Source organism: Hemiscyllium ocellatum, chromosome 15, assembly GCF_020745735.1.
Source record: "Hemiscyllium ocellatum isolate sHemOce1 chromosome 15, sHemOce1.pat.X.cur, whole genome shotgun sequence".
Classification (NCBI taxonomy): domain Eukaryota; kingdom Metazoa; phylum Chordata; class Chondrichthyes; order Orectolobiformes; family Hemiscylliidae; genus Hemiscyllium; species Hemiscyllium ocellatum.
Genome location: NC_083415.1, coordinates 31342118 through 31359207, shown reverse-complemented (window position 1 = coordinate 31359207; position 17090 = coordinate 31342118). Strand labels below are relative to the sequence as shown.

General features: G+C 40.9%; 1 protein-coding gene across 4 annotated transcripts in view; it reads right to left on the bottom strand.

The window, feature by feature from the left end:
* rtel1 (regulator of telomere elongation helicase 1) overlaps nt 1-17090 on the bottom strand; it is a 143906-nt gene that overhangs the window by 115950 nt on the left and 10866 nt on the right. For all 4 annotated transcript variants that reach the window (XM_060836336.1, XM_060836337.1, XM_060836340.1 and 1 more), the window contains exons 4-7: nt 15364-15457; nt 12226-12307; nt 10507-10567; nt 3942-4017 (exon numbers count right to left, since the gene is read on the bottom strand). In XM_060836336.1, the coding sequence (XP_060692319.1) occupies nt 3942-4017; nt 10507-10567; nt 12226-12307; nt 15364-15457 (313 nt within the window). The remainder of the gene's footprint in view (nt 1-3941; nt 4018-10506; nt 10568-12225; nt 12308-15363; nt 15458-17090) is intronic.

The window sequence follows — 17090 nt, the reverse complement described above, 5'->3', positions numbered from 1 at the left end:
GTGCTGTACTGTTCGATGTTCTATATCAGCTAAGCAAGGTGCAAGTGAAAGGAAAAACCCTATAATGGTCTCTACCACAAGTACAAATGAAAAATGATAAATGAATGGAATTAAAGGGAGAAACATTGTGAGAACCTGGTGGTCTATAGCCAGGGGTTTTAAAGGAAGTGGCTGCACAGATAATGGAGGCATAGGTTGAAATATTCCAGAACTCCTAGGATTTGGGGAGGGATCGAGCAGAATGGAAAACCATTAATGTGATACCTTTATTCAAGAAGGGAGGAAGCTAGCAAGCAGGAAACTACAGGGTCAGTTAGCCTAACATCTGTTATTAGAAAAATGCTAGAATCCATTATTAAGGAAAAATTTGCAGGACATTCAGAAAAGCTTTACACAGACATGCTTGACAAGTTTGTTGGAATTGTTTGAAGATGTAACAAGCAGAGTAGATGAAGTGGAATGGGTTGTTATAATGTATATGGATTTTCAAGAAGATATTCCATAACATGCCACAAAAATGGTTCTCGCAAAGACAGGAGCTCAGTTTTTGGGCTAATGCAATAACCTGAATTGAGGATTAGTTAACACATAGAAGTCAGAGTGTCAAGATTTTTTTTCAGGTTGCAAAGACATAACTGGTTGAGTATCACAAGCTATCTCAATCAGATACCAACTACATTAATGACTTGGACAAAGGGACAGAGAATAATGTATCCAAACCTGCTGACAATACAGAAATAGGTTGAAGAGCATGCTGCCATGAAAATGCAAGGATTCTGCATGGGGATACAGATAGTTTTGAGTGAGTCAGCAAAAACTTGGCAGAAGGAGTGTAATGTAAGAAAGTGTGATGTCTTGCACTTTGCTCAGACAGTTACTTAAATGAGGAGAGATTCCAAAAAAGTGCATCACTAAGAAATCTGAGTGTTTTTGTGCTAAAACACAAAATGTTAGAATGTAGGTGCAGCAGGTAACTAAGAGAGCATTTGGAACTTTGGTGTTTAAAAATAGGGAAGTCTTGTTACAACTGTACATGGTGTTGATGAGGCTCCACTGGGAGTACTACATACAGTTTTGGTGGTTATATTTAAGAAAGGATATACAGTACTGGAATTGGAGGCTGTTCAAAAAGGGCTGATTCCTGGAATGAAGCGTTGACTTTTCAAGAATCAAGTAAACAAGATGGGTTTTTATTCATTTGAGTTTAAAAGAATGAAGGGTGATCTTATTGAAATATACAAAAGATACTGAGAAGGGTTGACTGGGTTGATGTGGAGAAGAGGTTTCCAGTATTTCCGGGTGGGGCGGACTATAGTCCAAACTGAGATGCAGAGGACTTTCTTCTCCTAGAAGGTACTGAATGACTGGAATGGTCTACCCCAGAGAGCTATGAGGGCTGGAGCACTGAAAATATTTGAAGAGGAAGAAGGCAGACCTCTGAAATAAAGGTGTTGAGAGCTATGAGGAGGTGACATGAAAGAAGGTGTGAAGGACTGAAGCAGATCAGCCAGAATCTTACAGAATGGTGGGGCAGGCTTCAGAGGCTGAATGGCATACCCACACCCAAATTTTGTCAGAGTTTTAATGTTTCCTATAAAAAGGTCAGTCTCATAGCACAGACAGCAATGTAGAATCAAATGGAGTGCACACTTTTTGGGGCCTTGCCCAGGTCTCGTGGTATAACCTGGAGTGTCATGGGGAAGATGTCAGTGCTGTAAGGTCCTTTTATTAAGGTTGCGTACTTTCTCTTACTATTTTCACAGATTTGCTGCAAATTAACAAATAAAGGCAGAGCTACTAGAATGACCTCTTCGAGGTCCTACAAACTACAGAGGAACAATCACAGAAGACACCACAGACAACTGCAGCTGTAAACAATGACAGCTGCCACCAGAGGAGAGCTTTTGCGCTGATCAGGATCGACATGTTTATGTGCAAACTACAGAACTAGTGCAGACTCAGGATGTCCCAAACAATCATGTCACATCAGCTGCTGGACAAAGACTTGCAATCCCAGCCTGGTCACCCTAAACAGAGAAGCTGGCCAATGGATTCTTTTCAGGTGGACCTCTGTAGCATTTCAATCTTTATCACCTAACTGCATCTGGAATGCCACTGATGGTCTCTTCGCAAGAGTCCATGGATTTATCTCCTTTCCCCTTGACATATGGAGCTAGGCAGTGACGACATTAGGATTCTCAGCCATCACTGGTTTCCTGCAGAAGCACGGTGAAATTAATTGCAACTACATTGCCGTCAGCAGTGTCCTAAACAGAAAAGGATTCCACTCCCTTAGTATATAATTCACTGGTGTCCACAACTGCAGATCTGTAGGAGATATCCAGGACCTGCTGTGATTTATTCATCCTGGACCATACTCAAGTGCCAGCTTCTTTTTAAAAGCTCCTCAGTCTATACAAAAGGTGTTTGCTGGGCCTGCAAGGGTCTGTCTTCCACATCTGGAAGATGACACCTCTATGAATTCCTCAAACTGCCACAAAGCTATCCACAAGTCCATGACGGCCATTATAGACTGAGTGTGAAGGTTTGGTTTCGAAGCCTGAGGCAGTTAAGTAGTGCCATGCAGTATATTCCAAACAATCACAGGATTGTGGCGCAAAGTCTAATCTAGATAGAGAACCTAGTGAGATGAACATCTGTATGCTAGAAGGGTGTCCCGGGGAACACTTCACCATTGCACACTCAGAGGTTCACAGTGTTCCTCTTGAGGCAGTGCTGACATACAGGGGCATTGGCTCAGGTCTCTTTTGTAGTAGGAAGGCTCAAGTGCCGCCAGTGCCTGCAGAAAAGGAGAAAGAATCAGGTGGTGCAGATGCTGAATAGCTTCTGCAGAACAATACAATTGCCTTGTGTATTGCACATCGAAAAGGAGCACAGCACAATAATATTTAATGGTTGCTGTCCTATTGGGGTCTCTACATCACCAGAGGAATGCTCCCAATCTTCCCCAGCAAGCTAGATGGCCCTATCCTCGAAGGGGATGAGGATCTTTATATTCAGCAAGCACTCCATTCCATCTGGTGAGGTATTCTTACTGACTGGGAAGTGCACAGCACAGGAAGGGCTGGTAATTTGGCTGGCATGAGGTGGGTGTGAGCCCTTGAATGCACATCATACGTGCGATACTGAGGCCGGCAGACTTTGTGAGACGCCTGTGCAGTGCCAGAGTTAGACTTATCCCGAGCAAGTAAGAGCTAACAGAGAGGAGGTGGCACGGATTTTGGCTATTTGTCTGCACTGCAATTGTGGGAGCCAGTGGCATTAATGTGTGATCTCCAGCAAGACTGAACAGGTCTGACGTAATGCTCTCCTAATGTGGTCCACATAGAGAGGGGACAGGTCTTCTTTCGGTAGTGTCATCCAGCAAGGTCAGCAGGGCAGCAGTACAGCTTGGAGCCATCTTAGATTTCTCAGCAGTTGTTTCTGAGCTTCTGTGCTGTGACCGCCACAGACGAGTGGGTGTTCCTCGTATGCAGCAATCTGAACTGATGTTCAGCTTCCAGAGCCGGACATTCCCTCTCCATCTGACAAGCCAAACAGACTCACCAAGTAAATTGTACAATATATCGTTTGTGCTGGTAAGGGAGAATCACATGAGAAACATATGATTCACCAAGCTCACACCAGCCAATATGTTCAATACCATGCTTCAACTTTAAAATGGAAAATTCTACTCATATACATTTCATGTGTTCCATGTGAGACATGGATATATCCAACAGGATAACGAGAAGGAAATATAAACCATGGTCTTTTCACATTTCTTCTCCCCCTCCCCAAGGACAATAGATTTTGCCTCACCTACCAACCTCTTCTCAATATATTAAAGAGGCCCCCCAAGCAATACCCTTTGTATTCAGAGAAACATTTTTGAAAAGGAATATCTTCTGAAAATATCTGCTGCCATTGACAAATCATACCTGTGTTTGTTGCCACTTTTAACAAGATCTTCCACATCAAGAATGGCCTGCGTAAATTCCTTTTCTGTGCTCTTTTCTGAAATAAGAAATAAAGTCTGAGAAACCCATCATTACAATAACGTTACTGCCATTTAACAGACAATAGGCAACTAGCAACTAATAGATCTTTGATTCTTAAGATAAATTGAATGTGAGAAAGTACTTTGCCTTATTTTCAATAAATTGATATTGTCGCACAAAACGACTGTGCATCTTGACACAAAATTGTCGGGATTCTAAGCAAACTATGAATGAAATTACACAAACAAGACACAAATGGAAAAAAAGCTTGCAGCTAGTTTCAAATTAACACTTAACTGGTTGATAATGATTAGACAATTCAATGTACAAATAGAGATTTCTAAACATGATACGTTAATTTCGTCTTCAGTCCATTAATATTCTGTTTCACATTTGACCTATTTAACAAAATTTTCTCTACATGTGCTGTTTCATCATATTTTCAACTGGTCAATTAAATCTAAGCAATAAAATATTGTCAGTTTTGGATTTAAGCAAAAATAATTTTTTTAAACAATACAATTTGCAAATTCATTAAAGCTTCCTTTGTTACCTGGCCTTTCATTGTATACTCAATTTTATCTTTAAGAGCTGGAATACTGTGGGGAGAATAATGGTACTATAGTTCCTGCACGAACTTTGGCCAGATCCTACCTGAAGCCTTGTATTCAGTATACGACACTGTCACTCAGAGGAATATATTATACTTAAAGAGCATACAGATTCACCAGAACGTCTGGGCTTAGAAGTGTTAAATTGAGGACTGGTTGCATAGGTTGGTTCCAGTCTTTTGAGAACAGAAGGTTGAGAAGCGATTGAATTGAGGTAGTTGTCGTGAGCAAAGAATTCAACAAGGATAAATAAAGAGAAATGATCTCCAGTGTTGGAGAATCCTGAACTTGGGGATGGAGGCAATCTTTAAATAACACAATTAACATTTAGGGCTAAAATAAGAAAGTGCTTTTTCTAGTAAAAGGTATTTAAAATCCTCAAGTTTGGTCAGTAGACATTTTAACTGATATCTGTAGATGTTCATTGAGAAAGGTTTTCAGGGGATTATTAAACTAAAGCAAGTGAATTAATTGAAGTGACAGACCTGCTATGGTTTAACTGAATAGCAGCAAAGGCTCAAGGGAATGAATGGCCTCTTCCTTTTCCACCTTTCCTTATCTAGTAATTTAATAGCGATAATGCTGAAGTCAAGGACAGCCACAACCCCACAGAGGTTTCATGGCATTTTTAAAAGAAAAGGCATAGGAATCAAATTATAGTAAGAACATTTTCAGAAACACTGACATGTAATATAGTAAAGTGCAAGTGAGAATTAAAGTCTGAAATTAAACAGATCATATTAAAACCAGAGGTTTAGCATATTTAGTAATGATTCTACCAAGAATTATCAAGAGATGGTTCAAAGGCAGTAAGGCCAGATTGGCAGTGAATTTAGATGAATATGCAGAGATAGTTGTCAACCCTGTAACTGGAAGTTACACCCTCAACAACATGCTCATCTCCTGTGTATCTGCTCACAATGTGCAGTAAAATATAGAGCATAGTAGCTGGAGAACATAAATTGCTCCCCATCAAGGCATGTTTGGGATTTGGCAAGTGGAGTGCAGGAATTGAATGGGTAGGTGTTGTATGTCCAGTATTTGCATAAGAACATGCCAGTAAAAGAAAATCAGGCTGCAAGGGCGGATATGGAGGGTGGCAAAATCACATCAGAATTGTGACAAATGCAGATTACCTATCATAATTGGAGGTTAGGGAGAATAAGGTGAAGGTAAAGGGGTCTGATCATAACGAGGAGAAAGTGAAGACTGCAGATGCTGGAGATTAGAGTTGAGATTGTGGTGCTGGAAAAGCACATTCCTGATGAAGGCCTATGCCTGAAACGTCAATTGTCCTACTCCACAGATGCTGCCTGACCTGCTGTGCTTTTCGAGCACCACTCTCTCGGTCTTATCATAAATGTTGAGGGAACCGTGAAGAGGTAGCAAGAAAGGAATAGGCCGAGAGGAAGGGTGATGGGAAATGGAACAGGTCTGACGAGGATTGGATCAAAGAGAAAAGGCCAAATATTTCAAAATCTCTAGAATGCATTTTTTTCCCCTTTGAGGGTTTGTGTTATTGAACCTTTCTCATTTCTTAATCTACTACTACTTACTTCACGCATTCACACTATCTTATTCCCATCAGAATACCTCAGATGAATATTAATTATTATAAAAAATAATGGAGATTTTCCCCCACAAGTAACTTCATTTCCTTTCTTGTGCACATGACCTTTTATTGCTCCTGTAAATGCTGCTCATTTGTTTCTTTAATGTCTTCATTTACTGATTGACCAAGATGATCCATGACATCATTCCACTTAAGACCTCTCTTAGGAATTCTCAGGGTGTTTTCTAGAACATATAGAATCCACTTCTCTTGATCTAGTTGCATTAAAACACCCATTGGTTGTCTCTTCTCTGCACAAATGCTGCCCAACTTTGAGTGTTTGCAATATTTCCAATTTTAGTAAAGCAGCAACGTGTGAATACATTCACGACTGCAATAAAAACACATCGGAAATGCTTTTAGATGGGTGATACTTACTAATGGTTGAGTTGCATTTATATGTGAAGGGCAGAAAAGATTTGACTTGGTTTTCCCACAGAATAATACTGACAAGTGTCACAGAAAATGCTGCCAGTAAATTACATTTAATTACCAGTTGCATCCATTATGCAGCAGGAATGCTGTTCACCTGGAAATGTTCTGCTAAATATAAAATCAAAATTTATTCTGATTTTCCCCCCAAAAAACTAATAAAACACTAGAAAACAAGGTTTAACATGATAGAAATAAATATCTTCTATAAGAGTAGAAGGTTTCACAAATTAATACTATGACAGTTTCCTTTGGAAAAGGAAACTAATTGGTACAGAACCCCATTAACAGCCTGCCTATGGAAATTATCAATTGTATTCAACTGCAGAAACAGCAAGGCATCAAATTGTAGGTGATCACAACTGGCAAGATCACTCGAGCTGCCAGAGGATGTGGTGGAGGCTGGTACAATTGCAACATGTAAGAGGCATTTGGATGGGTATATGAATAGGAAAGGTTTGGAAGGATATGGGCCAAGTGCTGACAGGTGGGACTAGATTGGGTTGGGATATCTGGTCGGCATGGACGGGTTGGACCGAAGGGTCTGTTTCCATGCTGTACATCTCTATGACTCTAAGTTAATTTACTTCTAGCCAAGGACAGACTATAATTTATGATTGGAAAGTTTAATTGTATTGCAGGATGTCTTAGTAATATAGACAAAGCTTGTTGGTAGGAAAGATGGCTTTAGATTGGATGAGTGATTTGATCATGGCACTGTGATACCGTAAACCGTTCAAGTCAGTGGACCAACAAGGAATCTAATGGTAGTAGGATACAGTATAGTGAGGGGGATTAACACTACTGACTGCAATGAAGAATCTGAGTCCAGGTGGCTGTGCTGCCTACCCAGTGTTGAGGTTCAGGACATCTACTCAAGAACATGCACTGACAGGAGGGGCATCCGGTCATCATGGTCCACGTAGGTATCAATGGCACAGATAGGACAAAGAAGCATAGTCAATAGGTGCCAAATTTGGATTATTAAGCCACAAGGAAATTCGCGAAGGGCAAATCAGATCAATAGGATGAATATGCAGCTCAAAGACGAGTGTGGGAGACCTGTGTTCCAATTTGAGAACACTTACACTAGTAATGAGGAAAGAAAGATTTGTACTGACAGGACAGTCTCCATCTGAACCATGCTGAGGCTAGTGCTCCTTCCAGTTCTATAACTATACAAGAGGACTTTGAACTATCAATAGAGCCAAGAAATAAAATACGGCAGATCAAAGAGTAGAATCAAGACAGGTATTAATAAGGAAATGATAAACAGACTGTGACAGGAAAGGTTGGAGTGTTCAGGTCAAAGAGTAAATCAACAGATAAGACTAGAATCTACAAAAATAATAAAAACATGAAATTTAAGTCTCTGCATCTGAATACACATAGCATTTGGATCAGATGAATAGAGTTTGCAAACAGAAATGATAAGAATGGTCATACAGATGTACAACATGGAAACAGACCCTTTGGTTCAACTTATCCATGCTGACCAGGTATCCTAATTTAAATCTGGCAGCATTTGGTCCATATCCTCCTAAACCCTTCCTATTTATTCATACACCCATCCAGAAGCCTTTTAAATGTTGTGATTATACCAGCCTCCACCACGTCCTTAGCCATGAGAGACTTTGCTGCAAGTTGTCACAGATTGGAACCTGAACATTGGAGAATACAGGACATTTGGGAATGACATCGAACTCAGAAAAGGTGGCTGGGTTGCTCTGTTAATTTGATATCAGCACAATAGAAAGTGATAACTAAGCTCAGGAAACCAAGAAGTGAAAACAGTTTGGGTAAAAATGAGAAATATGAAGGCAAGAAATCACTGGTGGAAGTGGTACACATGCTCCCTAACAGGAATAACTGCAGCATAAAGAAAGCAATATTGAGAATTTGTCAGGAAGGTACATGATTATTATGGGAAATTTAGGTCTACCAACAGATTGGAAAAGTCAGATGGGTGAAGGTAGCTGAAAATGTGTTGCTGGAAAAGCGCAGCAGGTCAAACAGTATCCAAGGAACAGGAGATTCGATGTTTTGGGCATAAGCCCTTCTTCGGGAATCAGATTCCAGAAGGAGTGCTTATGCCCGAAACGTCGAATCTCCTGTTCCTTGGATGCTGTCTGACCTGCTGCGCTTTTCCAGCAACACATTTTCAGCTCCGATCTCCAGTCCTCACTTTCTCCTCGAAGATGGGTGAAGGTAGCCTAGATTCGGGGTTCGTAGAAACAATCCCAAAAACATTCTAAAGAATAACATGTTCTGGAGTTGACCACAATGCAGGCGATACAAGGCCTGGCTTTATGTTACAAGACTGGACTAATTATGATCCTGACTACAGGAGAGGATTCATGATGTGTTGTAATTCATAGGCTATAGTAACAAGTAAAGAAGCACAAAAGAAATTGAGATCCTGGATCATAATGGTTTGGATTTTTCTTTTTAAAAAACCCGACTCAGGAAGCAAGAAAAAGGAAATAGCAGTAAAATTATAGAGTTGAAGAATCCGAGCTAATAACAGACTTAATATAAGAAATCTAGGTATGCTGAAAGTCGAACAGCATGTTGGGTTTCTGCTCCAAACTTGACCTGAAGTAGCAACCGAGTGTTAAACTGGATAGGAATACTTCTTATAACAGAGAAAGCACAATTTCAGCAATACAGCTGAAGTAGGAGAAAATTACTACAGATGCTGGAATCTGTACTGAAAACAACAAATGCTGGAGAAAACAGTGGGTCACACAACACCCATGGAGAGAGAGAGAGAGAGAGAGAGAGAGAGAGAGAGAGAGAGAGAGAGAGAGCAAGCTAATGTTTCAAGTCTAGATGACTTATCATCAGTGCTGAAATGAAGTGTGGAGGGGACAGCATTTATGCTATAGTTTGAGGGGGTCAGAGGGGTGTTGTTGGGAGTCTGGGGGTTAGTAGGTATAGGGTGCAAGTGGAAAAAAGATATTGATAGTTCAGATTAAGTAAATGCTATGTGAGCATGGCAGAACAATGACATGTCTCCTGCCAGGCTTGAAAGGACAGACAGTCCCCCTGGACAAAGAACATGATAATAAGCTAAAAAAGGGTGAATAAATAGTTCACAATTTGAAGGAGTTGAACTCAGAAGGCTGTAAAGTGCCTAAACTGAAGATGAGATGCACTGTGATTTGCTGAAGCAATGCAGTAGGCTGAGGACAGACATGTGGGCATGCAAGCAGGATGCTGTGTTTAAATGACTAGCCCACAGGAAGGTCAGGATCATGCTTCTGTACGGACTAGAGGTGTTTCGCAAAACAGTCACCCAGTCTGTGTTCAGTTTCTCCAATGTAGAATGCGCCACATTGGGTGCAGTGAATACAATACACAAGATTGGAGGAGGTACAGGTGAAATGCTGCTACACCTGGAAAGACTGTTTAGGTCCTTGGATGGTGAGCAGGGAGGAGGTGAAGGGGCAGGTATTGCACCTTCTATGGTTACATGGGCAGGTGCCAGGGAGAGCCAGAGGGGTGGTGTTGGTGGTTGGAGAATGCACTGGGGTGTCCCAGACGGAACAATCCCTGTGAAATGCAGATAGGGGAAGTGAGGGGCAGATGTGTCTGGTGGCATTCTGCTGGAGTTGTCTGAAATAACAGAGAACGATCCATTGAGAATGGGGAGGCTGGTGGGATAAAAGGTGAGGATACCCCCCCCCCTCCCCCAAAACCATTGCATGTCGTCCCCTCCACACTTCACATTTACTCTTCATCAGAGGCATCAAAAAGTTGTCTTGCTCTCTCTCCATGGACGCTGTCTGACATGTTGTGATCTCCAGCATCTGTTGTTTTCAATAGAACTCAAGTATTCAGTTCTTACCCTCAACATTGTTATAGAAGTGGCAAGTCCGGGTGGATGTTTTTGCTCGACACATGTGGATCTGAAAGAAAAAAAAACAATCAAATCTCAAGGTGATACATTCTGAGCACAACAATAATGTCTTGAGCACACTTTTGAGTGTTAGGATCTAGCAATTTCTTTTCCACAAAAGCATTTGAAAATTCCATTAAATTTCCATGAACGTAGTTTCCCTAACATAATTACAAGCTCAATTATTACAATCCAGCAGCTGTGTCAGTTAAAAGCTACTAAATTGACACACAGCTGGATACAATTTGATGAACCTCTTGATGGGAATGGATCAAATATTCACCAAGCCATCAGGGGTCCTTGATGCTTATTACTGTATCACCAACTTGAAATAGAACAGGAAAAGAGAATCATTAGCTAAATCAAAATGCTAGACTCCTCACTGTGGAGCTCAAATTTGAGTCCCAGTTCTGGCTGCTTTTCACTCCCAGCTCTCCTCTGCAAAAGCACTGAAATTAGTTAAATGATAAGAAACTGAAAGATTTGCAGACCAATTTTGCTGAAATCCAATTTGCTAAAGGAAGCCAGCCTTAGTAGCAAAATACTAAAAACGCATCTCTGGGCTGGGCAGCAAAGAAAATGAACACATTATTTTAAATCATTGTCCTTTTGTTTAAATTAATGTCCAAAATCTGCTATCTTAAGCAATCTACATGTACTGGTTATGGACATTGCAAGTGATGGTAGCAGGTCCAACTTGCTTTCCATCACACAGCTGATTAGGTACCTCTCCAACTCTTCACAAACTACCATTGGCATAGGATTTGTGGGTTGATACTCAACCAGTTTGGCATCATTATAAATGCGGCCAAATTATAAATTGTAAGTGCACGAAGTTGGAACAAAAAAAGTACTCAATGATCAATAGCAAGGAAATGCAATTAGTTGCCATTGAAACGTGCAGAGGGATTTCAGGTACTCCAACACCACGACTGACATCAGTTCTAGAAAACAACATTGACCCTCAGGTCCTAACGAGACTTTTCCAAATTTTGATTTGGAAATGCCGGCGTTGGACTGAGGTGGACAAAGTTAAAAATCACACAACATCAGGTTATAGTCCAACAGGTTTAATTGGAGGCACTAGCTTTCTGAGCAGACAGCCACCTGTTGAAGGAGCGGCGCATCGAAAGCTAATGCTTCCAATTAAACTTGTTGGACTACAACCTGGTGTTGTGTGATTTTTACCTTTCTCCTAAATTTAACAATAATATGTAAAACACAAAAAAATACTTGTATGAAATTGCATAACTACAGAGTTAGGAACATTATTCCACCATGTTTCCTGCATTTTTCCAATAAGAATAAAGTTTATCAGTTAATTGGCTTCAAAAGAATGATATCTGGCCATAATACACTAGACAGAAAAAATGGTTAGCACTCCTTGTAATTCTGGATAAAATTTTCAAACTATATATTGTTAGCAATTACTTGAATTATTTCTGATTCACATGAAAACATTCAATAAACAAATGTACTGCTATCGTCTTAAATGATACTTAGAAAATTATTTGCTTGCTTTCTCACTCCTTCTAATTAAAGCATCTTATTGAGTCACATAACAGTTGGATCCTCCTTGCATCTGCAGAAGCAAAGCAGATGAAGGAAAAAATGCAAAGGAACACAAGGAAAATAATTTAAATACAGTTCAGAAAGTTTTTTTTTTACCTTCACATGATTGCTTTCCTGTTTCATTACTTCAGGGTGGATACACAACTGTTCTCTTGAACCAAGAACACACACCTTCGGTCTACACAGGAAAGGGAATGAAAAGTGACAACAAAATGATTTGGTCATTAAATTCTAATTTATATTTCTCATCACAGAACATTTGCAAATATTCAAACTGTAATTCTAAACAAAGTGAAAACATGAACATAGATTAGAAACAGTTCCACAATTCAAGTCAGGATAGAGTAAACAGACAAAGTCTTTTCCCTGGGTTGGGGAGTCCAGAACTAGAGTGCATAGATTTACTGTGAGAGGGGAAAGATTTAAAAGTGACTTAAGGGGCAATCTTTTCATGCAAAGGGTGGCGAGTGTGTGGAAAGAACTGCCAGAGGAGGTGGTGGAGGCTGGTACAATTACATTTAAAAGGCATCTGGATGGGTACATGAATAGGAAGGGTTTGGAGGGATATGGGCCAAGTGCTGGCAAATGGGACTACATTAATTTGGGATATCTGGTCGGCACGGATGAGTTGGACAGAAGGGACTGTTTCCATGCTGTACATTTCTATGACTCTAAAATTAATTGATTCAATTGCCCAATAAATGCCAAATATCATCCAACATAATCTTAAACTTCATCACACAGATTGTAACATGAAAATCAACAAACAAGAAAATCTTAACAAATTAAAGCTGGCTTGCTGCACAGGCTAGGAGAAAATGAGGACTTCAGATGCTGGAGAGTCAGAGTCGAAAATTGTTGCACTGGAAAAGCACAGCAGGTCAGGCAGCATCTGAGGAACAGGAGACTGGACCTTTTGGGCATAAGCCCTTCATCAGGAATGGTGAGACTGAAGGGAAGCTGAGAGATAAATAAGAGTGGGGGGATAGGCGTGGGCCTGGGGGGGGCGGGGGGGGGTGTAAAGGTAGCTGGGAAGACAGGCGATAGGTGGATGCAGCTTTGCAGTAACTGTGATCGATAAGTGGGGTGGGCAGAGCGGATAAGTGAGAAGATGGACAGGTGGGACAGGTCCATCCTCAGTGGAGAAGACCCAGGACTTGCATGTCCTTGGGGGCATTAGAGGGGGAGTTGGAGCAGTCAGCCACAGGGAGGTGGGGTTGTTTGATGCGAGTGTCCCAGAGATGTTCCCTGAAGCACTCCACGAGTTGGCGTCCTGTTTCCAATGTAGAGGACACCACATTAGGAGCAACGGACAAAATAGATGAGATGGGTAGATGTGCAGGAAAATCTCTGCCAGATGTGAAAAGATTGGTTGGGGCAGAGGTGAGGGGGGAGGTGTGGACACAGGTGTTACACCTCACGTAGCAGCAGGAAAGGTGCTGGGTGTGGAGGGTGGGGGCATGAAATTAACAAGGGAGTCATGGAGGGAATGATCTCTACACAATGCAGATAGGGATGGGTAGAGAAATATCTCTCCGGTGGTGGGGTCTGACTGTAGTTGGTGGAAATGACGGAGGATAATGCACTGTATCCAGAGATTAGTTGGGTGGAAAGGTAGCTGTGGGAGTCAGTCGGTTTGACAAGATATCCATGTTGAGTTGGTTGCCTGTGATAAAGTCAGAGAGGTCCACGAATGGGAAGGGAAGGAGGTGTCAGAAATGCTCCAAGTGAACTTAAGGTCAAGGTGGAAGGTGTTCATGAAGTTGGTGAACTTCTCATGGACTGTTCAACCTCTTCATGGGAGCACGAGGTGGTGCCGATACAGTCATCAACGTTATGGAGGAAAATGTGAGCAATGGAATCGGTATAACAGAAGATGGACTGTTTCACATATCCAACGAAGAGGCAAACGTAGCTGGGGCCCATGCAGGTGCCCATTGCTACTCCTTTGGTCTAAGGAAGTGGGATGACTCAAAGGAGGAGTTTAAGAGTGTGAAGACCAGTTCCACCGATCAAATGAGTGTGTCAGTGGAGGGGTACTGGTTGGGTCAGCGGGAGAGGAAGAAACGGTGGGCTTGTAGGTCTCCGCCAAGCCGTCTTCAGTAGTTTCCACATCTCCCCACCCCCTACCTCATCCCAGATCTAACTCCCCAACTCATCACTGTCCTCTTGACCTGTCCATTTTCCTTCCCACCTATCCACTCCATACTCCCCATCAACCTATCACAATCACAATCAACCCCCACCTGTATCCACCTATCACTTTCCCAGCTACCTTCCCCTAGCCCACCCTATTTATCTCAGCTTCCCCCCCAAACTTCCTGCTTATGCCCGAAATGTTGACTCTCCTGCTCCCCGGATGCTGCCTGACCTGCTGTGCTCTTGCTGCACTGACTGCAATGTAACTGGAAATTTATCAATCTTTATGTCTTTAAGACCCTATTTCCTCAAAAACGTTAGAATATAAACATTACCCTTAAGCTTTCAGATACAGAATACTTTACAGTAACACCCTCCTACAACATAACCAAAACCACTTCATATTGGTCATTTGGTATGAAAATGGTATTATAACTAGTAGTTAAACTAGAAACTCAGAATGTCAGATTGCTGAAAGTTTAGTGTCAGAGAATTCAAAAACTCAGAGTTTGTATTTTCTTTATAATAAACTAACATTTAATGCAAGTTATTCTGACATGGGAAAGTTTTGAAAGTTCACAACTAAAGGGCAAAATTAATGGAGGCAGATGGGCATGAAAGATCACACTGCTAGTGGCACGCTAATGTGCCACTACCATCCCACCCTCAGGCCTTTTTGCCAGAGGAATTTTACAAGCTGCCTGTAGGCTCCTCCTCTCTTGATGATCCAGCCAATTAGAGGGTCTGCTCAGCACCCATAATTGCACAGTGACACTTCTTCTCTTCACTAATTAGGCAATTCAGAGAAAATTGGTTCTGAATGTCTGTTTTCTGCAGGTCAAATCAGGATTTGATCCAGGCATCGAGGATCTGACCAAAAACATGAGTCATGTTTGCTATCACAAAATAAAAGGCACTATATGCACAACTGCCAATGAACGAACATCCAGTAAAATTATTTACATAACATTTTCTCACTCCAGTATGTGACTAAAATCTAGTACTAGTTCACTCACTTTGGTTTAATGGGCATGGTCAGTAAAGTTCAGAAAAAGACAGAAGATTAACTGAACCACTCCAAAATAAGTATCGTACCTGTATGCTGTGTTCCTTAGCTCATTAATAACTTGTGAGAGTTGTGAATGTGTCCTTGATGCATAAATGATCTTTGGGATATCACTGTAACTTGCTGAGTGGAAACATTCAAACAATATTAACACATCAGTAAAAAATAAAAAATGAGTCATTGACTCATGTAACAACACAAATTAGCAACGAGGTCGAAACACTAATGAAACCAGAACTGGCAAAACTTTGAAACACATTGGCGCAGACAGACCAGTCAATCAGAAATTTGCAATTTCCAGATTTGCAATGAAGAGACAAAAGGAGATGTTAACTGTAAGTCTAATACAATTATTAACAGAATGTAGAATTTTGTTGGATGTGGAAGGGCACACTAACCTAATTTAAAAAGCTGAGCTTTGCACAGCACAAGTGGCACTTTGATATTGGGTGCACACAAGTGTGTAGAAAATTACAACAAAAATGGTTATCATTCCAGCATGAGGCTTTTGTCAAAACTGAGGGACACTTGATGCACTGGTTTCAAAGAAGGGAGGAGTAAACGATGGCCTATGTCTCAAATAGGAACTTGATGTGCAAGGTGAATAAAATAGTAACCCAAGTAGAATGAGGCATCAAGAACCATGTGCTACTCCAATTCTAGCCTCTTGTTTATCCCCAACTATTATTGCTCCACCACTGGTAACAGTCCCTTTAGCTGCCAATGATCTGGAATATACAATTTATTCCCTCTTTAGCCAATCTTTTGGTCAACCACATTAATATCTCCTAATATAGCTTCTATTAAATGTTATTTGATTGGTGTTCCACAAATCATTTTTGAATGCTTCGTTACTTTCAGAGCAATATATAAATGTAAGTGGTTCTTACATTCTCTTCAAGGCCAAACTATTCATGGCTCACATTTTGACAGCTGGCAAGACACTTTCTCACAAAGGCTTCCAAAACTGGGCAAAGATACTTTGGAAGTGACACAAGATCCAAACTTTGTACGAGAAGTTATAAGATCTTTGCACATATAATCTAAAAGATTTCACAAGTATAAAATAAGCAATACTTAGTAAATGTTGAATAAACTAACCCTAAACTCACTTCCATTAAGAAACAATTTCCAGATCAACTAACATAAAAGCAATATACTGTACTACTGATGCTGGAGATCTGAAATAAGAACAAAGTGCTAAAGAATCTAAGCAGGTCTGACAGCAAAACAAAATTATGTGGAGAGAAAAACAGAATTAAAATATTGAGTTCAATGACTCTTCTTTGAAACTGGAGAGAGAGCGGTGGAAAAGTCACAGCTTTCATGGGGGGTAGGGGAACTATTGGGACCGAAGACTATATCAGGGAAAGGTTAAGGGAGGTTGGAGATCCAAGCAGTCAGAGAACACAAGGTTAAGGGAGTGGCAGTGCTTGTAGAGAAGACACCAAGGACATAGATTGGTGAAAGAAAGAAAATAAGCATGAGCTCTGACTGAAAGCAAAACCATGAAAACCGAGATATATACTGGGTGAGGGTTTGGGGAGTATCAAAATGGAACAGAGTCCAGCGACTGTAAAGTCCCCAAATAGAAAATGAGGTGCTGACTGTGTGTCTGTGTCTGGAGCTGCTAAGTTTATGCAGCACTTTTGTTTTCATTCCAGATCATAAGTTATATCGCTTTATTTGAAGTCATCCTATAAATGTGTCAATATAGCTCTCTTTAAAGGTCCTATTTAACAAAATCTTGTGTCTT